Here is a 21,040-nt window from a genome sequence, read left to right on the forward strand (position 1 = left end):
GCCTCATATTAGATCAATAGGTCCTAACAAACTTGCATAGGATGCTCTTTCCATCCCTGTGTAAGCCTACATGGGACCAAGCTGATGCAAACTGCAGTATTTCAACATTGCCAGCATCATTTCCAATGTGCTGAAGATGATATTCAGCTCCATACATAGTTCCCTGGTAGTAATCCACCAACTCACATGGATGAGCTGATCACAACATTCTTTATTTTTTGGTGACAGCTACATGTGGCCATCCAGAAGGTGATTTGCTTGTCACTTCGATGTCACAACTACTGAAAGGCACCACCCACTATCCCACTGCTCAAATCCATTGTTTGGATTACATAAGCACTCATCAAGCATCAATGAATGTCAATGGGTACAATTCTCTCCCATAAGGAGAAAATCAGTAAGAGATCTTAGCTTTATACACACTTCCATATCAGATGCAAGTTTGTCTGACTGCCCTTCTGTTGCCATTTGCCACACAGCAACAAAACGTAAAGGAATATTAGTGGTAAGGTTCAATCTTGGAAAGCAATAGAAAGCACAGCAATGACAACAGGGTAGCAAAGTCCCAGGCTGCAGGGAGCAAGAGTTTACTCAAATGCCATGGACACAAAAATAAAGAAAAGAAGCTGCTTACCTACAGATGACATCAGATAGACAAGAACCTCCAGCAAGGCACCTTGAACTCCACTGCCAACCCTTAAATGAGGTCTGGGAAAGGGAGGATCCTGGCTCCACCCCTTCTGGTCACTCAGACACATTGCACGCAGCTGAGTTCCCCACGGTTGGCCCTGCCTTCCCACTAGGTGCTCAGTAAGTTTCATGCTATGACTTAGCATTTCTGCTACAAACCTCTACTGCCACACCGCCAACATCTGCCTCTGATGTCTTGGGACAACATAACAATATAGAAAGCATTACTTTCTGAGCTGCCCTTGTATATAGTATACCTTCTCCAAATGAACTATTTGTCCAGCGTGATCCCAGATTTGAATTGCCCCTACTAGCTATATTGCACTGACTATAAAACATTTATGTGCTCATAATTATGTGTGAACACTTAGCTATTACTTATCTGTAAACATCCCTGTGGCATAAATAAAGCACAATGAAATTAGGAATTCACAAGCCCTGCTTCCATAATTAGATTATGCTGTCCCTCACTTCCCCCCAAGAAGATATCCCAGGATGTTATGCTTGCAGAAATAAATGTAGAAACATCTAAAAACAATGTGGAAAACTGCTAATGAAAAGATGCAGATAGATGAGTTGATATCCCATCTGCTTACACCAGTCCTGTAACATCAACTGGCAGTTTTTCAGTGTAGGTATTGTTGGGATGTTGGTAGGGCAAGAGTAGGGTCCCTTTATTGTTATTAATTAAAATTAACACTGTGATACCTAAATCCTTTCTTTCCAAAAGAGTAAAAAATGGTGCTGTTATGTTTCCTGGGGCTGGTGGATAGTTGTATGAAAATTAGGGCAACTGAATCTGCCCGGAGGACTTGTGCACAGGGAAACAGGGTATCTTTGGGAAACAATCCATTCAGCAGCCCTACATTTCACTGTTTGTGTCTATCTCCTCCCACCTGCTGGATGACAGAGGGAAAGAGAAAAATCTGCGAAAAGCACACAGGCTCAGAACAGACATTTGCCCATGTTGCTTTCTGGGTATCCAAATGCAGTAACGACAAAAAAAGTAAAAATTATTAGGCAGAGTAACAAATGGAAACTCTGTCACTCACTGGGGCTAATACAGGCTTCTCTGTGGCACTGGATAATTTCTAGCAGCCTTATCTACAACTTCCACCAGCAGGCCTTTACTCAGAGCCCAGACCTGACTACACACACAGTCCCTTAGCTCTGTCATTTGAGTCAATTTTAGTGGCTCTACACAGCTGTCTGTCATCCACACAGAGCAAGAGGTCAAAGGTTCCACTGGTGCACGATTCCTGTCTGCAGTTTTCATGCCATTGAGTGTAAAAGACAAAACATGCTGGAACTATCCCGACAAATTGCAGTCCAAGTCCAACAAACTGCCTCCAAATCTTTATGGGCAGAAAGATCTAAAAAATAAAGATTTGCTGGATACTATATTTCATGCCAATTTTCTGTGACTTGAGTATCCATTCAAACTTGCAACCTTAAGTTTATCTTAGCAAAGACTTTTGAGCAGGTTTTTTTTTTTTTTTTTTTTTTTTTTGCTGTTCTTTTTTGTTTTGTTTCTGTTTTTATTTTTTTTTCCTGTGTTTCTCTATACTTACCTACAGTGACAGGAATGTGTCATACAACAGTGGAGTTTTTCCTTTAAAATAGGCATCAAAGTCATTTCAAGGAGTTCTTTTATTTACTTTGTAAGATAAAAACCCTTATTTTAAGGAATGCAATATGTTGGTTGTACAGCTTCACAATACACAGAAAATGACAGAAATCTGTATAATCACAGAATACAAGAACTCAAAGCAAGTAGACCTATTTGAGGCCATCACAGGATCTTCATAATTATGAATAACATCGTGTAGGGGAATAGATTTTGGGGATGGAATTTAGGTCAAAGTTTCAAGGATATCAAGTGGAATATATTGCAAAGAGTTTTCTTGAAACGATGAAAAGAAAAACAGCCCTGTCTCATCACTCTCTGTATCTTCAGATAGCTGCAAATAAGAGACATTCATGGAAAGCAGACACCTTCCTGTAATATGAGGATACATATACAGATAGTAGCATAATAGTGAAAACAGCACGTGTGATGATGATCATCATTAAATATTGGCATTTCTGGTGGGCAGATCCTCACATGCCATCTTGTTTGTTTTTTATTCTAGGGAGATACGTAGTTCTTGAGGCTCTCTAGAGGTGATTCTCCATGTGGCCAGGCCTTAATAAAAGAAAAGGCAGGCATAAAAAAAAACCAAAAAACACACAGCTCAATACATTTAGATGGTCACACTGCCATGCCAATTGTTATAATGGTTCAGTATAAGATCTCTCTTTTTTTTCTCTTCAACATTTGTGTGTTTGCTTATATTTTCATGAACATCTCTTGTCAACAGACCAAATAAGCAGTTTCACAACTGCTGGTGGAAATTTTGTCATCTTGCAGGGAGACTTAAACTGTGACTGTTGGAGATATAGGATTACACGTGCCAAGACCTTACTTCTTTCTGTCTTAAACAGAGGCACCTTTGGTACTGAAGTTTTTGGGAAGTGATGGAAGGGTTGGTTCAAATGCAAAGGATGGCTTACTTGTATATGTGAGAATTGTTCCATTTTGTAAATGTTCACTGTCTCCTCAGAGAGTAAATCGTACATGTTTTTTATTCTCTAGCTGAATAATCCAGAACTTCTCATTTGTGTTCTTATACTGGACTACGTTTGGTTAGAAGTATTTTATTTCTTGAATGTGATTTTTACTCATACAGAGTGGTTGTGGTTTAACATAAGGACTACTTTAAACTTCAAAAAATTGTAGGAAGAGTCTTGAACTGCATCAGGCTTGAAATGAAACATTCTCCTCTCCTAAAGCCCCAGAATGGAAGGAGTTTTAGCATTCCGAGCATGGTACAAAGTGGTATTGTTAAACAGAAGCTAATTAGGATGGGATTTCATGTTGCTAAGAGCTAAGTCTTTGGTATGCAAGAGAGCCAAACAGCAAGGGCAAAGTGTAACTATTTAAGGTTCAAGTTTGCTATTTAATTGAAAATGCCCAACCTGGCCCAAAATTTAGCTGCAGTCAGGAAAATGTTTCCCTATCAATGACAACATGATGGGCAGTCACGACTCCACTCGGTGAGTCTAAATCAGATGTGCTCAGAATATAAGCCAAGAGATTATTTTTCCAACCTGGCAGCATCAAAAGCACCATCTATGATCAATTTTATGATAACAGAGTAAACAGCTACTGGAAAATCAGGACAGTTCCCAGAGATTTTGGTCTCTGGGAGGAATGAATGTGAGCCTGTGAGATGAGTATGGCTGCTGCTCTCCAAAACCTGCTGCCTCCTCTGCAGAGGTTGAGAGATACAGCCCAGTCACAGGTCCGTGGGGGATTTTGCCTGGTCCTGTGCAGGAAGGTGAATGCTGACTCTTCTCTCCTTTTTTTGCTTGCACGCCTACCATTCAGAATATTTACTGTGACAGTAGGTTTACCTTAAATATAGATCTAGTAAATCAAAGCTGGGATTGTAAAATGTGGGAACTGATTTCATGCAAAGACTATGGAGATGTGAATAGAGTACTCTGCACTGCTGTCTATCTGTAGAGGGAAGTTAAATCTAAAAATCACAAGAAAATCTCTCTCAGATCTAAAAGAAACTCTTTCTTGTGGCAATGGCGGCACTACTTTTATCACTAGAAGAATCACACTATAATTTTGCTCCAGCACAATTTTGCTAAAGATCTTAATTTTTAGAAGTTTTTATATAAGGCATTTAATTTCTGTGGTGTCTTCCCAAATAACCTTTGGGAAAACAACAAATGCTAAAAACTCTAATGTTTTTTGCCCGCATGAGAAAACAATCCAAGGCCGAGAGGAGACAAGAATCTCGTATGGAAATATCGGGCTTTGAATTCTGGCTCTCGTATCTGTAATTCGCAGAGGGTCTAAACTGACCGCCGCGAGGTTCAGGCTCGTGGAGAGGTGCAAAACAAAGGAAGCGCAGCTCAACACGGGTTCCGTGGCTTATAAAAGCACTGGGACGTCGCACGCTGTAACCTTCCAATGTCGAATGAGGCTACGGCAGAGCTTCGCGCCGCAGTATCTGTCAAACAGATCTAAGAATTCCCTCAATCCCACACCGGCTCCCGCCGGGCGCCACCCTCCCGCAGCGCCGCTACCGGCCAGCAGGTGGCGCCAGAGCACGCAGCCTGCGGGCAGCGCGGCTCCAGCAGCCCAACCGTTCCCAACCGCCGCCGCGCGGGCCGAGGGGCGGCGGTCCTCAGGCAGCAACGAGCGTCCGAAGGGAGCTGCGTGGTTTTTCCAGATTACTGTATATGATACGCTTATTATTATAGCAAAGCGGACATGACGCAATTAAACAGATAGCGTGGTCTCTCTCTCTGCTCCAGAAAAAAATCCCCTGAATTTCACTCACCCACTGCCACCTCCGCCATGGCAGCAGAGCGCACATCTCCCTCCTGCCCTTGGCTGGAGTTCCCAGAGCGGCCAGAGCTTGTGCTTGCCAGCTGACTGGGCACTGCAGACTGAGCTCTGTTCTCCTGCTGTGTGCAATTAACACTAATTAAACAAATAATTAAAAACTACCCCATGGTGTCCTTTGCAGAAGGTCCTAGCTCTGCTTTGCGTTGGAACTCTTGGGTCGCTTTAATTAGCTGTTGTTCTGTGGGCTGGTCCGGGTTCCTGAGGGCACGAGCGTACTGTCACGCTGGGGCTGAGGTGAGGGAGGCACGCTGACAGAGGCTGCACAGCGACCTGCTTTCCAGAAGCTCCTCTGCAGGCTGGCATGGCTCTGGACAAGGAAGCACAGCATGAGGAGGTGAGCAAGAGTCATTGGTACGGCAGTGAGATCTGAGCGCTGTTGAAATCTACCTCCAAGACTCATCATACCAGGAGTTTGACCTCAGGCAAGTGGAATGGTCTGGTCCAGTCCCTGAGTATACCAGTGGGTGCTTATTGGTAGGAAATTTTCAAAACTGGCCCTTTTTTTCTGGTCACCTTGTTGCAGGCACCCTGAAGCCTGTTTTCAGAGGTTCCCAACCCTTGAATTCCCCAGCACTTCTGGAACTGAGCCAAGAACAGTTTCCCCAACGGTGGAGGCATACAAAACTAGATTTACTTTTTAAGATGCTTGTTAGCTGTGTTTAAAGTCATCTCGCCCTTTAACAATTTCACCACTACTACTTTGTCCTTCTAGAATTTTCTGGAAATATTCAACTGCATCACAAAAATGGTGCAGATCAGAAAGGCCACTCCTCCACCGAATCCTCCATGTCATTTCTGCCTGAAGGCCGTGCTGTTTGGCAGTTGCTGTGTGCAAGAGAATGGGTGGGTATCAAGCAAGCACACACCTCCGGACTGCATGGGGAAGAGTGAGTTGTGTAACACTTGCTGCATTTGAAATGAAGAAAGGACACGACAAGAGCTTCAGGGCAGTGGGTAAAGCCCTGGTGAAATGATACTGTGCTGTAAGAGCTATGGATTTGTTTTTTGGACATGGTTAATTTCCCTCTATGACTAAGACGAAAGGTTTGAGATTCTGTCCGTGTACTTACAGACATGACAGAAGAGAGGGCAGTGTGTGTTTTCTCTGCATGTAATACCTACATCTGTGCTTGCATGCTGTGGCACGTGCTGGCACATCATGGGCTCTCCACCAGCACTTCCTACTAAACCCTTCCAGTACTTTGGTACTATCAAATACTGCATGCTCAAGGTGCCTACTGACATTATTTGCTAATGCTGTAAATAAAAACCAGTCTCAAATATCATTTGAACCTGCCTATGGCAGCTTGTAAGCGGGAGTTATTGCTTTTAGCTGCTACTCACCCTTTGGGAATGGTACAGCAATGATTTTCCTTCCAATTTGGTGGGGTAAGCCCCAGGATTGACCCTGAGGCGCTCAGTTAACAGCATAAAGGCAGAGTTGTCCCTCCCTCCGCAGCCACAAGCACTATCACATCCTATTATTTGCCTTCCAAAAGAGATCAGTGCTTTTCTGCTGTTTTTGCAAATCACCATGGAAACTGTCAGGAACAGAGCCATGCCAGGGAGACTCAGCAACTGCTGCTGTCAGAGCACTTTGTCTGGAGATCTTGCCTGCTGAGAGGTGAAGCATTTTCCAAGGCTGCTCACCTGTGGGTGACCCCTTCTAGGAGAAGCAGGCGGAGGGACTTCCATGGGGACTCTTGGCATATCCGCCCTCTGCATAGGAGTGAAATATTTCCTCCTTTTACACAACTTCTTGACAAGTCTGAAAGATCCCAGAGCAGAGATCACAAACATCTGGGAACTGTGTGCCTGGCTCCAGTGTGAGACCAGGAAAGGAGCCAAAAACCTTTCCAGAAATGTAGCCTCCCTCCTGCACTTGCTGTAGAACAGCCTGCCCACTGGTTCAGCAGCAGAGGCTCTTTCAAGTAGGAGTCCTACAGAGGGGAACCACGTTCGTCTCCACACCCCATCCTGACATCTGGCAGCTGTAGGCTTGACTTCAGTGCAAGACTGGGAAGGCAGCCAAACCCTTCCCACAGACTAGCTCCATCTCTTACTAGTGTCTTCTTTGCCCCACTCTCAGCCAGTAAACCAGTTTTGGACAGGCAGGAATCTTCTGTCATGCTCTGTGTAGCATCTCCTGCTTTGGCCACAGAGCTGCCCCAGGTGTCTGTGCCAGAGTTCTCAGATCTGCACCCAAAAGGAAAGTGAGCTGGGACCTACTTTCCTCCTAACATAAAGTATTAATTTAACAATACTGAAATGGAATTTCCATCCAGTGCTGCCACACAGATGTGGCAAGGACAAGGATTCTACGTGGCCTAGCTAACTCTCTCCCATCCAACTGCAACTCTTCTCACAGCACCAATGGGGTTCAGACATCAATTCACTCCTCATGATCCTGTCTGAATGTGTTGAGAAGCTATTTGCCATGTTGAAATGGATGATGAGCTGTGATCAACCATATTAGTAGTGGAGTTATTTGCAATACAGTGGAGCTTTGCTGTCCAGTGACTGCAACACACACTACTTCACACACTAGGGCTGAGCCTCTTCAGTGCTCAGCCTTAGTGAATGTTTCCTACAGAGATCTGATATTTAAGAATTGGGCTGAGACCACTAGTTTGACCATAAAGCCATCTCTGCTGCTGCTTGTCAGAGGGTAGCAGTATTTTATTTCTAATACTTGGCCCAAGTGCAAACCTGTACTCTTTTCCCAACAAGGTTTGAGTTTTTCTCTAGTGTAGCTTTTTGCACCGTGCTTCCAGAACCAGTCTGGCATTTCACAGGAAACCTGGAGAATCAAAATAGTCATTGACTACTGCCTACTTTGCCTTTGCTGCACTCCTGGGTTGGCAGACCTGCTGCTGCTTCTGGAAGTAGAGGTCGAGGGATACATACTCCCTTTTGCAGCAGCAGAACTGTGACCATCACCACATCACTGGGGCCGTGGGAGTAGCAGGTCCAACTTTTCTTATTCTCCCCAATATCTCGTTCCATCTCCATTCCCCCTTCTTTCTATGCCTCCTTCTCATTGGCAGGAGCATTTAGGACTCCCATCCCTGGGGCAGCAGCATTCAGTTTTGTTAAGTGCTGTTGAGCAAGCTCTGATTAGTTGCAGCATCTGGGCTTGATACAGTTTTCTTGTGAGATACATAATGTATGGCATCACTAGCACAGCATTTAATTCTATAGCATGTGGACTCTGAAAAAGATTCAAAGAGCACTGTTGTTTGTGAGAACCTATTGGGCTCTGCATCATCCAATGCCTGACACAGAAGGTCCACACAAAACAAATATACTTGTAATAACTGCTTTCCTCCTCCACAGCCTGAGGACTCCCATGTGCTGTTCCCCTTTCTTCTCCCCTCCACGACAGCAATTTGACACAGACACACAAGCATGCTGACAACAACCTCACATTTACTTAAGTTCCAGCTGTTTAATCTACGATCTAGATAAAACTATGAGGATATAGGCAAAAGAAAACAATTTTTATGAAGATTTTAAGTTTGTGTTTTATAGAAGAGAAAGGGTTTGTTGTTTGGGTTTTTGTTTATTTGGGATTGTTGTTTGATTGTTTGTTCTGTCACAGTCTATATATGATAGTTGATGTCTTCTTAATCTAACAGGAAAAAGATCTAATGAAATCTGATACTTGGAGGCTGAAATAGGAGAAATATAGAGACGAAACAAGGCATAACCTATTAGTGCTGGTAGTAATACTGGAGTTCCCCCTGGACTGACTCCCTGAGGATAATGGGAATTCTCATTTGTTTTGCTCTCTGCCAGTCAAGACTGTGCATACAAGACATACACTCTTGCTCAAGCAGGTGATCTAGTGTGACTAGAACACACAAGGACATTTATGTCCCGTGTGTCATGTGTGACAAAATGACCATAATACAATCAAACCCAGCTGATATAGTACCTACTGGGGGGCAATATCTTCCTGGCATTCTCACTGGGTCCTCCCACAAGCAACTGGTTTATGCAGTGCAGTGATCCACAGCTGCCTGTCTCTTATTTTCTGCTGCATGGACTTGTCTTTGCTAATTAGAAGATAAGTAAGGCAGGAGTTTGCAAGTCTGTGTTGCATCTGTCAGCACACTGCAAGCCCACAAGAAACAGAGCATGAGAAGAGCACAAAGGCCATTTTTAACTTCTTTAAGCCCCCAAATAACAAGTTGGTTGGAATTTAGAAAGCCTAAGTTCTCGTTGGAGAGAGACAAGTACCTCGAATAGATGTTTCAAGGCAATATCTTGTTACTGAACAAGTTTTTTTCCCACACTGGACTGAGTCCTCAGTGGGGCTATCACACACAGCCTGGGTCTGATTGGAGTTCCTGCCCCTTTGGTAAGTTTTCAGCAGTGCCATGTCTGGAACATTATTTTCTCTCCCATCTGCAGGATTGCAACAACTTTGCCTTCTAGGGTTTTTCTGCTCTCATCTACTGACACCTTGTTCTCTTGTATCTTCTTGCCCTTCTATTTAGGCATCTCAGATAAGGTGCTCTTAACAAAGCAGTCTGCCTGTGTTGAGATAACAATAGTCTAACAGTGCCAAGCTAGTTCTCTTGGAACTGCTGGGGAGTTTGTTTTGTCAATAAGATACTTGCTGTTTATAGTAAATTTTTGGTTTTTTGCTGAACGATTTGTCTGCAAATTATGAAAACTGACATAGAATGCTGGAGCAGACATATTAAAGATAACTGCCAAGGGAAGTCCCTTGGGAACTGTGCCTTATTACTGGCTGTTCTTATGATGTCCTCCCTCTAAAGTTAAAACAATTTTTCTATCTGCATTATATTGCAGAAAGCACCTTTTTTTTTTTTTTTTAATAATTATTGTGTAAAATTATTTAATTGGAGGGTCAGCAGGTATAAAGAAGTATAGCTTTATAGAATATCTGCATTAAAGGAAGGAAAGCATGTGGTTCTGTGAGAGCTGATGTGGTTCTGGGCCTCCAGGGGTTAAAGTAAGGTGTGTGCAGGCAGCTCTTGGGGAGGTACTTTGTGTAAAGTTCAGTGGCTGAGGAATGTCCTGGCAGTCAAGCTTCAATGCCTGGGAAAAACACAAGGCCAGATGTTTTAGCTAGTGATACGGTCATGTTGGCTTTGCTGGTGCAAAGGAGAGAATTTGACCAGTAATTTCAAAGGAAGAATAAGAATACTTCATAAAATTCAGAGTAAGGAACATTGCGGTTGCATGCTGTGGCCAAAAGAAATCAGAAACTGTATAGAAAGGATGAAGGAAATAACTCCTTTTCCCATTTTGTCTTTGGCCAGTCTCAGTTCAGAAGAAAACTTTGTGAAGCACGAAGCTACCTTTTGTGCTGCTGAAACACCTGTAGGGAGCCTCAAGACACATTGATTCTGGTTATTTATTACAACTCCTTATTCACTAGGAGTACCAATCAATACAGGTGTGCATGAAACATACAGATTGCAGGCAATTGGAGTTCCTTGTGCTGCAAATTGCTGGAGAAATCTACTGTCACAACAGCCATTTCATCTTATATTCCTGCTTGTCCCTGCTCAGCTGGCCAAATGGAAGAACTTCTTGCCAGATGCCTGTTTCTTTTCAGCCTTATCCCTGTTTCCTCTTGGCTCACTGGCCATCTCTGTGTAGTTCTATCCCGCTCTCTGCCTGAACCAGCTCAGAAATGCATGCTTTGTCTAGTAGCTAGAAAGAAACAGGCAGCTGCATTCAGCCAAAACCCTGAGAAACTGGAAACGGATGAGAAATCAAAGCAAGACAATCTTGAGAGAACCACAAGGTCCACAGAGTCTTTGGAAATCTGACTGTCTATTTGAATAATGAGGCATAGATTTCAGAGTCTGCCTTCAGTCACTTCAGTGTCCAAATCTAGACCTAATGGTTTTAGTTATATTTTGAGACTTTGATCACATAGTCACATAAGTGTTTTTGTTCAGTCATGGTAAGAGATTCACCAGCCTTCATTAGATTCACTAGTCTTCTGCTGAGACACCAGAGAAAACATACTACCAGTTGTCTTCAGCAAATCTTGTAGAATCATAGAATCACAGAATAGCCTGGGTTGAAAAGGACCACAATGATCATCTAATTTCAACTCCCCTGTTATGTGCAGGGTCACCAACCACCAGACCAGGCTGCCTAGAGCCACAGTCAGCTTGGCTTTGAATGCCTCCAGGGATGGGGCATCCACAACCTCCTTGGGCAACCTGTTCCAGTGCATCACCACCCTCTGTGTGAAAAACTTCCTCCTAATATCTAACCTAAACACTTTAATAAGCAGCAGATCTTGGACCAGGCGATACCTGTAAGCCAGGTAGCTGCACTTAAGGATTTGTTCAGTTATGCCAGTTCTGGGGAGAAGAGGCAATGTGCAGTGTATAGCAGAGGGCAGCAACAGGCAGCAACTGGCATTCCCCAGCAGCCAGTTTGCCAGCTTGATGTAACAGGTATATGTATTCACATATGTCAATATGTACTCACATGAGTGCATGCTGTGGGTAAAGCAGCTCACTAAGTGATGTCCTGAACCTTGAAGAGAATATTCTGTGCGCTGCCAGCTCCCAATAGAAATGCTTGTAGCTGCAGGCCAGTGTGTTTGTGCCATCATATGTGAAGTGGCCCAAGTACATGGGGAGGATAGCATCCACTGGCCAGGAGAGCTTTCAGAACACTTAGTTGGTTTTCATCTCTCCCAGCATGAACCCATGCCCTGGGGATGCCTGCGGCTCACGGAGGGGCTCCGGCTGGAGACTCGGCCATGCAGCAGAGGAGGACAGTAAGGTGCTGCGGTGGCCTCGGTGCCAGCACACCTCTTGGCCACCGCTGCGTGGAGGAGCTTAGAGCAGCAGTGGGAGACGGGGCTCAACTCGCCCACAAAACACTGCTACGCCTCGGGGCTGCGGCTGGTTTGGGAGTACTGGCTTTGAAAGCAGATGACTACAAGGGGAATCCCAGGTGCCGACGAGGGCGCTCGCAGCCGCCAGGAGCTCTGTCCTGGGTGGGTTCCAGCAACTTTTGCCGTTGTCCTACGGCACAACAAGATGGCCGTCCAGCCGGGGCAGCCCCGAGGGGACGGCCGTGCGGAGCCTGGCCCGGGATGCCCCGCCGGTACCGGCACGCTCTCAGCACATTCTATCTCAGCGGCAGCTCCCGAGGGTAGTGGAAAGGGCAGTCGGTCCCGTCAGGAGCAGAGCGCGGCTGCCGCTCCTCTCCCCGGGTCCGCCCCGTCCCCCGCGGCAGGCTGCCCGTCCCACCTGCCCCACCGCCGAACCCGAGAAGGGGTTAAAGCCCGTGGCGGGTGATGTCAGTTCCTGCGCTCCTCTGGAGGGCTGGCTCTGATATTTGAGCCGGTCTCTCCCGCTCGAAGGAGAACGGCGAAGTGCTGAATGGGACAGAAGTCGCGTCGGGCACCTGCCTGCACCCGACGGCGGCCCCGCCGCTGCCCTGTGCTCGAGCGAGGTGCAAGGTGAGCTCGGGAAGGAGCAGCCTGGGCCCCGTCGCTGCCGCAGGGCAGCCCTCGGGTGGGGAGAGGGCGGTGGAGGTCCAGCGGGTCGGTCCGTGCGGAGCTGGTGGAGCTGCCCGCTTGCAGTTGGGCGGAGCGGGGTTGCGGTCAGGAACGGCGGCTCTGGAGGGAGATGCAGCCCCGAGATCAGCTATACCTGCGTCCTGCCGTCTGCTCGGGCGTTATGGTAAGCCCCGGTGTCCAGGGCGAGGTCTCGGCAGCAGAATGCTAGAACCGTGAGCCCTCTTCCTATCTTGTGACATTTCTGTTCGAGCCACCTTGCGCTCATGGAGAGAGATTTTATTTTTTCCCCTTTGCCAAACGTTTCCCGATGTACAGCAAGCCCTACCTGCATTATGTCACCGTGCTTTCTCCGTGCATTCCAAGCCACTCTAGCTAGTGGAAAAAGAGTCTGTGGCTGAACAGATCCAGTGGCCTCGGGGTTAAAAACGTGGGGGTGAAGTTGGCTGTGGCAGAAAACAAGGAGGAGAAGAGCTGGGTTTTGCCTGCTGCCTGTCGAGGGCAGCGACATAGGAGGAAATCCCTCCATTCGGTGTTACCTCTGTTATGTTTCTGACGATTCCTTTTTCTACCAAGGTGATAGCAGACCACGGTTTGGCTCTGATGTTCAGGCAGATTCTGGTGCTTTTTTTCCAGCAAGTGCTAAGAACTATGTTCCTTCTGCACTGGGCTCCCCATGGCAGCCCAAGGAAACTATTTCCTTAGCTGCCCAAGCACCTGCATCCACAATATGGAAATGGTGCTTTGCTTCTCTCACTGTTTGCATGGACTGAACGAGCTGCAAACACTTCACACGTGTATATATTGTATATCTGAAAATGTTCATCATAATCAGTTACCTTGGATTCTCAGAAGGTTTTTCAGGTATATTCAGAAAATATACGAAGTCTGAAGTGCCGCTGGATCCAATGTAGAATTCAGAACTTCTGGGATATTGATTGAATCCAGTCTAGAGACAGAAATCATTACTTTCTGCTAGACATTTTAGCTTCACCAGGATTAAACCTTGGGCACTCAAAGTAAATCCAATTGCATTTCTTTTGGTTATAGCATTTGCAATAAAGCTGTCCCTGACGATCATCAAAACTTTTACATATGGAAGTCAGAACTAGAAGTCTCACATCTGCATTCAGGTTCAGTTGAGTTTGTTTCCTGCAAGATTCTAAGAACTGAAAATCTCCTGTTATTTTCACTATGAGTTGTTTACACTCAACACTCTGAAAATGAAGATGCTCTTTAAGAGGTGCCTGCATTTAAGAATCAAGTTTTGATGATCTCAGCTTTTCTGATCAATGTGGCTGCTTTCTGTTTCCCATGTCCCCAGAGAAAGTATACTGCACCTGAAAGTATGTTTCCTGACTTCTTCACATGCCAGAGGAAAAAAATGTAGAATCAGTTTTATATAACCTTACAAATATTGTTCATAAAACTGTATAAATTCTCTATCTGATTGTAAAATTACCAACATCTGAAGGAAAATCATATCCAAAAACTTAGTGGATCAACATGGTTAAGAGTTCTCAAAAAAAAACAAAACAAAACAAAACAAAAACTAAATAAAAATCATATGAACTCTCATGTTCAATAGAAAGGATTTCATGTCAGTCTGCTACTAGATTAAAATTGATACTGTAATTCATAAAGCACAGACTGAATGCTTCTGTTCCGGAGACAGTGTGGGGAGGAGCAGTGTATTCAACAGCAACTGAGAATTCAGAAGTTCGAAGGAAAGTTGTAATTTAGCAGATGAAGATAAGTGTGAGGTGGTAGATGTTGTTCCAGAGTGATATGATGTATTTCTCTGAAAAGGTATGGCTTTTACTAGAGAGAAGATTTAAACCCAATCTCTGGTCTTCTGAAATCATTTGATAGGGTGACACTTGTGAAAATGATTGGCAGAAGTTGAGAAAATGGGCATTGATAGAAGAATGATAAGATGTGCAAAGAAATGATGGAAGAGAATGTGAAACTGTGTTGAAGAGGGGATGTTGAAAGGCATTTTACTGGAAGAGTTGAATAGGGTTTAGTAAAGAATGGAGTGAATGCTAAGGGCACAAAATAAAATTGTACATTAGCTGTAGTAACAAAATGTACAGAAAGCCTGGGAGGTCATTCGTTAGAAACAGCAGAGGAGGAAAATGTGTGAATGTACCTATTGATCGTAGGATAAAAATGGGCCTGCTAAAATTTGAAATAGACTGCAGTACAGAGATCCTTGACCTTGCAGAAATCTGGTGCAGACCTGTGCTTTATTAATCTATTCCAGGATCTCTGTAATGAGATCCCCCACACTCTTACATCTGGCAGTTGTGAAGGCAAGGCTAACTCTAATTCCTCTGCTCTGATAGTGTTTCCTTGTCTGTGGATGGTGGCCACCAGTGCAATATGGTCATAAAAAGGCAATGTGACAAAAATGTGACAAAAGCCACTTCTTATATTATGTGCACTGAAGTTGGAACAGGTGCAGAAGGAGGGTGGTAAGTTTTTTAGAAGACTGGAAGAGCTCCTTATCTCTGGCCTTGCAAAATGAATTTTCTAAGGAGAAGCTTTTGCTATCTATGAATGTACCAAGGGGCAAATATGAGGGGGAGGGGGTGGTGGTGGTGGGGAAACGAGTTAGGCTGAAGGGCAATATTTTGCAAGAATGAACAGATGCAAGCTAGTTATGATTACATTTATGCTGGTAATTACAAGGTGGCTCATTAGAGGGGTGAGGTTTTAGAACAACAGGAATAGCAGGAGCAAAAATGCCTGTGCAGTTCTAGGGAATGGCTACTTTTATTTACAAAAGGGATTACGTGATGCCATTGTCCCAGTGAGAGGGAATGAGTCTTACAGACTTGGGACACCTCTCCTAGTCTCAGACTTAGATCTGGGTATTTTTGTTCAGCCAGCAGTTTTGGTCTAGCTGAGGAAGTTACTTTTGCTCTGACATAAACTGTGCAGTAAATCAGGTTCACTGACTATCAGTGGACTTAAATTCTATGAATGAAGACTAACATATCTTCGTGCCCATATAAAAGAATTCATTTGAGAGCTGAAGTATTATATCCAGAACAGAGGTGCCAGTAAAAAGAATTAGTGTTGTAGGATCCTTCCACAACTAGTGCATTTCTTTTGGCTGACACCTCTAATTGAGATTGAAATCCTACACTATTGTGAAGTGTGTGAAAGCCTAGTTAAATGCCTGGAGAGATACTAGGGCTAGAGATTCTAGTGATTTTCTGGGCTGGACTGTGGAAAAGGCAAGTCTGTATTTCTATAAGTTGTACAGGTACTTGTTGAAGAATGCTGATTTTCCTTCCTAGAATTTTTGTTCATTTGTTCCTTGCCCCCTCTTCCCACCTCCCAGCACATTGCCTGGAAAACTTCCTATTACTGAACAAAATTACTGTATACAAAATAACAGCTAATGTTTGTAGCTAAAGGGGATAAAACGTGTCTTCCTTTATTCAAATACGTGCTTGCTGTTCTGAGTTAAGTGGCCTGCTGTGTTATGTGTACTTGCACTATTACATATACTTGGGGTAACTTCAAGCTCTCCTACTTGCAAAATACGAGCCAGCTGTGCTGGAGAGCAGATATGACCAGAGGGACATCTTAAGCATTCTCACCCTACAAGTCAGATATACAAGCAGTAAGGCTGAGTGACTTCATTGCTCTTTCCCAAGTCTTGGCCTGTTGCTTTGGCCCTGGTTCAGGGAAGTTCTGAGTTTGCCTGTGAGCAGGTGAGAAGTCCCTTTAAGTTTGAGATTCATTGTTTTAATGAAGCTGATGAACTAATAACTGTTTTGGCTTTGCAAATGTTTGTTCTTGTAGCGTTGCACAGCTTGTTGCTGGGCTGTACACATTCACTTGGTATTATGTCTGTGAATGCTCAGCCACTTCTCAGTTTGATTAAAGGCACTCTGATTGTGCACATCTTGCATAATCTGTGCCCATTTTAAAACAAAATAAAACTTCTAAACAGTTACCAAGTAAGAAAATTAAACAACCACAGCTTTTTCCACTTTGTGGAGTTACAACTCTTGATGTCTTCAACATCTTCAGTTTTGTCTTCAGACATAGCTTGTTCCTAGCTGGGATCTATCTCTTTGTTTTAATTAAGTGTTTGTTTATATAATCTTCCACTGTCTGTCATCCTCACATGATGTCTGATGGCTGTGGAGATTGGTTAAAGTGACATATTTAAGCTGCAGTAAAAATGATGTTCAGAGCACAGAGACTGTGTTTTCTGTCTCTCACTGCCTGTGTTCTGTTACAGTAATGTAAAACAAATGTGGAAACAAAATGCTCTGCATGTGATGTTTCAGTCTGAAGACACCCATATGATGCTTGTAATCACTAAAGCCTGCTCTCTGTGGCACAGGAACAGATATAGTAAAGGTGGAGCTTTTGGCATGCTCTAAACCTTAACTTGAATTGTTCAAAATGTTCAAGATAATGGATTTTTTGTTATTGCCTTTCCTCAGACTGAGAAGGATGAAACACAGAAATAAACAGGTCAGCAATAGAACTGACAATAGTAGAACATTCAAGTCTGTTGACTCCTTGTGTGATGTCATTTCCAGCAGTGATGATGGAGACAGGCTGTCTCTGGACAAGGAACTTTGGGTAAATTGACCACAAGCTGCTTGCATGTCTGTGCTGAAGAGATGGACCATCTATCACAGCAGCATGTGTGAGCAGGAATATGCCATTCCTCTTGCTGCTGTTGACATGGAGGAAATGAGGGTTTGAATGGTGCTGCAGCAGGGGGGAGGGAAGGAAAAAGAGTTCCATGTCGCAAAGCTGCACCGATGCTTTCCTATCTGCACCTTGGAAATTCATGTCACATTCTTTCCTTTCCCCATAAACCTCATGATCCTGCTGCTGCATCTGTGGTAGCACCTTTGCATTCTTTATCCTCATGTCAACTCTGCTGCTACCACAAAAGTGAATTTACTCCTATCCAGAGATTCTTGCCTCCCCACTTTGGGGGAAGTGGGAAATATTAGCTTTTTTCCTGCAAGCTTGTATATGCAGATGCTCAGGTAACCTGAAGTAGGTTTTGCTTTAAAAAGCTGCAACTTCTTATCTTGGTAGCCTGAGCAGCAGCAAACAGGCTTTCAGTGCATGGATTCTTTGTGTGTACTTCTTTGTATCTTTTTCATAAGCAGTCTCTTCCAGCAGTTTGCATTTCCCTTCTTCTGCGAGCTTCGTTTTAGTCAGCAAGTGTTAATAAGGACTTGTAGTGCTTTTTGCTTCCTAGGTCTTTTTGTTGGATAAGGTCTTCTGATATTATTTCAGAGTCTGACTGAAAGCATGGAGTACATCAGGTTTCTAATGCGAGTTCACTTTTTTCATATTCATAGTTTTCAGATATTTCTGCTGCCAAAAAAAAAATAAAATAAAAAAAATATCTAGAAATGTATTTATTGGAAAATAATATGAAAGGGCTGTAAACATAGGAAAAAACAAATTCCTGGTTTTTGACCGTGGTTAACTTTAAAAGATTTGCCTTCACTCAACCCAGTAGGTTCTTTCCATCTCTTATTTCTGGAATTCAGCATTAAATGTGGACCTGGAGAGTAAAACTGGAACGTGATGTGTGTAGAAGAATAATCTTAGTTGAATGCGTCTTGAGTAACTGTGTCTAGTGCTTCCAATGTTCAAGGCTTTCTCTTCTACTCTCTGCAGTGCTCAATAACATTAGAGGCATGGTTCTGTTGTAAAGGTTTGTATTTTTAACCCGAGTCTGTGTTTGAATGAGAAAATGTACAAGCTTTCAGGGTTCCATGTTGCATAGCTTTGTTTCTTCTGATTTTTTGTTTATTCCTGTCTGTAGGCAGGTCCTATTGCAACAACCTCAAATATGCCAAAATGGTGGAGAGGAGTCCTGCCCAAACTTAGGGCTCTTCAAGACTAAAATGGTTTATTTTATGACATGGCAAAACCTGGATGCCAGCTGGCTGGCAAGGAGAGCATAAATCTTACAAAGCACAGAGAATCTCTAGCTCCTCCTGAGGCTTATGTCCAGCTCTGCTGTCAGTGCTGAGCAGCATGTGCATTGCCTTACATTTTCCAGAGAGCAGGACTTGAAAAATCATTCTGAGAGTTAGAACTGATAGGACAGCTCACTGTTTTTTTCAGATGGAAGAGGAATTCTTGAGGTTAACTAAGAATTGGATGCAATTTGTGGACAGTGTTACTTCATATGTCACATTCTCTTAATAGTCTACATGATGTAAGACACTGGTGTCTCAAATTGGTAATCAGTGAGTTATATTTTAAAAGTTTTATTGACTTGAGAGTTTGCAACCATACTGGTACGAAGAAAGTGGGAGGAAAAACACTTCTAGTCCATAGGAAAAGGCTGAGCAGGGCTGTAAGGATGGCAGAATGGCTGTTTGTGAAATTTACAGTATGATGCACTAGTAAATTATTTACTCAGTCTAAAGGTAAAAGTTTATTTGAATATTTATCTGTTACCCATTAATGACTGCCTTTGTATGATTAAGTGCTTCAGTATGCTCATCTGTAACATCTGTAGCTGCATGCAGCTGTGCTGCTCTTTCATTTTCTAGATTTCCACCCTCTTCCAAATGCAGCTGTATCTGTGGAAGATGTCACTGCTCCCTGGAGTTCATCCCTGCTCATCAGCTAGAAACCATCATTCTCTTCCCACTGAGAGGGTGATGAGGGCAAGTTCTCCTAACTTCATATAATTACCCATATCCTGACCATTAACAAGGTCAGTGCAAGTTGGTGTACTGTCATATGATCAATTTATCCATGACAGCGCCATAAAAAGAAACTTCTGGCCGAGGGCATGTCTATAACTTGGGATAGCACCACTTCATAATCTGCTTGTGGAAGAAATCACCTTTGTTCCCAGTCCTATTGACTAAACTGAGGAAGATTAGGCCTAAGGAATGAAAAGGTTGCCATTTTAAAATGTTGGTTTTTTTCCCTTCTTTTCTCTAGGATTTTTAGAGCGCCACAGAAGGTATCCCAGGTGTACAAATAACTTCACAATGGCTGAACTCACAGAGGAGAATGGCAGCTGTATGGACTGGCAAAAGCGATGCCTTGCATTGGAGTCCCAGCTCTTCAAATTCCGCTTGCAGGCAAGCAAGATCCGAGAGCTGTTAGCTGAGAAGGTGAGAGTGGTGACTTCTGCTTCATTCTGAATTACAGCAGGAAAGCAAAAATTGTCTAAATACTGAACCATCAAGAAAAGTCCTACTTGCAGTAGGGATCTCTTTCTAATTTACACTAAGTCATTTCACTTTTCTTATCTCTTGAGGTACAGGGATGTTGCCATAGTGGTATAAAATGGTGTTAGTGAAAATAAGTGCTTGGACTTGTTCGTTGGAAAATCACCAGATATTCTGACTACCGGAAAACACCATAGTAGCAAGATTCTGGACCTCTAATGTGTGAGGCAGCTACAGAGCAAAGGTGGATTCTTCTAATTATAGTAGTGGGTTTGGCAATAGAAAAGCTTATAAGATGAGAAATTATACTGTAAGACTGGACAGTGGTACATGTATGTTGCCGTAATGTTAGAATAATATTGCATAACCAGTCAAAACATTCTGGAGATGCTGAAGATCAGAACTGAGATGCTTTTCAAGATCAGAATGTTAGAAACTTGCAAAGTATCTCATTTTGAGGCAACTCCTACCAAACTCTTTGAAGTGCTTTATATGAACTTGCCTGCAATCTTAGGGGAGAGGACTAGCAACGATTAGAGATTTTGATATGGGTATTTCTGGTAGGGATTTTGTTTATTTATTTTTATTTGTCTGTTTGTTTCCACCATGGTGTATATTTTCTTTATCTCAAAATAGTTCACATTTCAATTTGAATTCAAGCTTTTTCATTAAGCTCTAATTTGCACGTTATCCAAGTTTGTAATACGCTGTGGAGTTCCTTGTTTCGAAATGTGACTTACAATATTTCAGTCCAGTTAAAGATTATTCAGCCATTCAATTGCTGTTAAAGTGAGTACAATTTCTTTCAGTCGCACTTTGCTAATAAAACTGAAATCTTTGTGACTGAATGCAGTTTACTCTGAATGCTTTTAAGCTATACCTGATGATAAATGTGTTCTAACTCACTTTTGCTCCTTTTTGGGTTACGTAACTTCTGTGTGTTTAAGCCTGCCTGGTTTGTTTTTTGTTTTTGATGTTTTTAAATGACAATTACTTCAGAGGGGAGTGATTTTTATTGTTGCTTTCAGTCTAATTACATTTCCACTAATGCTTTATACTTCATGTGAGACAGCGATTCCACCTCTCATGTTGTTTTAAGAAATGATGCAATTCTAGCACCCTGTTCATCTTTTGAAAGTAGATTTGGAGGTGGAC

The 21,040-nt window shown here is 43.3% G+C and overlaps 1 protein-coding gene across 6 annotated transcripts in view; it reads left to right on the forward strand.

Moving 5' to 3' along the window:
• The first annotated feature begins 12,393 nt into the window (after positions 1 to 12,393).
• The window catches only part of PLEKHH1 (pleckstrin homology, MyTH4 and FERM domain containing H1), a 51,506-nt gene continuing 42,859 nt past the window's right edge, over positions 12,394 to 21,040 (forward strand). For 5 of the 6 annotated variants that reach the window (XR_016466906.1, XM_031593678.2, XM_090141170.1 and 2 more), the window contains exons 1-2: positions 12,394 to 12,629; positions 19,653 to 19,828. Coding sequence is in view for 5 of the 6 variants with exons in the window: in XM_031593678.2 (XP_031449538.2) it covers positions 19,703 to 19,828 (126 nt within the window). In the remaining variant the exon portion in view is untranslated. The other variant, XM_090141173.1, reaches the window with a different exon arrangement.

This window comes from Phasianus colchicus, chromosome 5 (genome assembly GCF_987193195.1).
Source record: "Phasianus colchicus chromosome 5, bPhaCol1.hap1.1, whole genome shotgun sequence".
In the NCBI taxonomy this organism is placed as follows: domain Eukaryota; kingdom Metazoa; phylum Chordata; class Aves; order Galliformes; family Phasianidae; genus Phasianus; species Phasianus colchicus.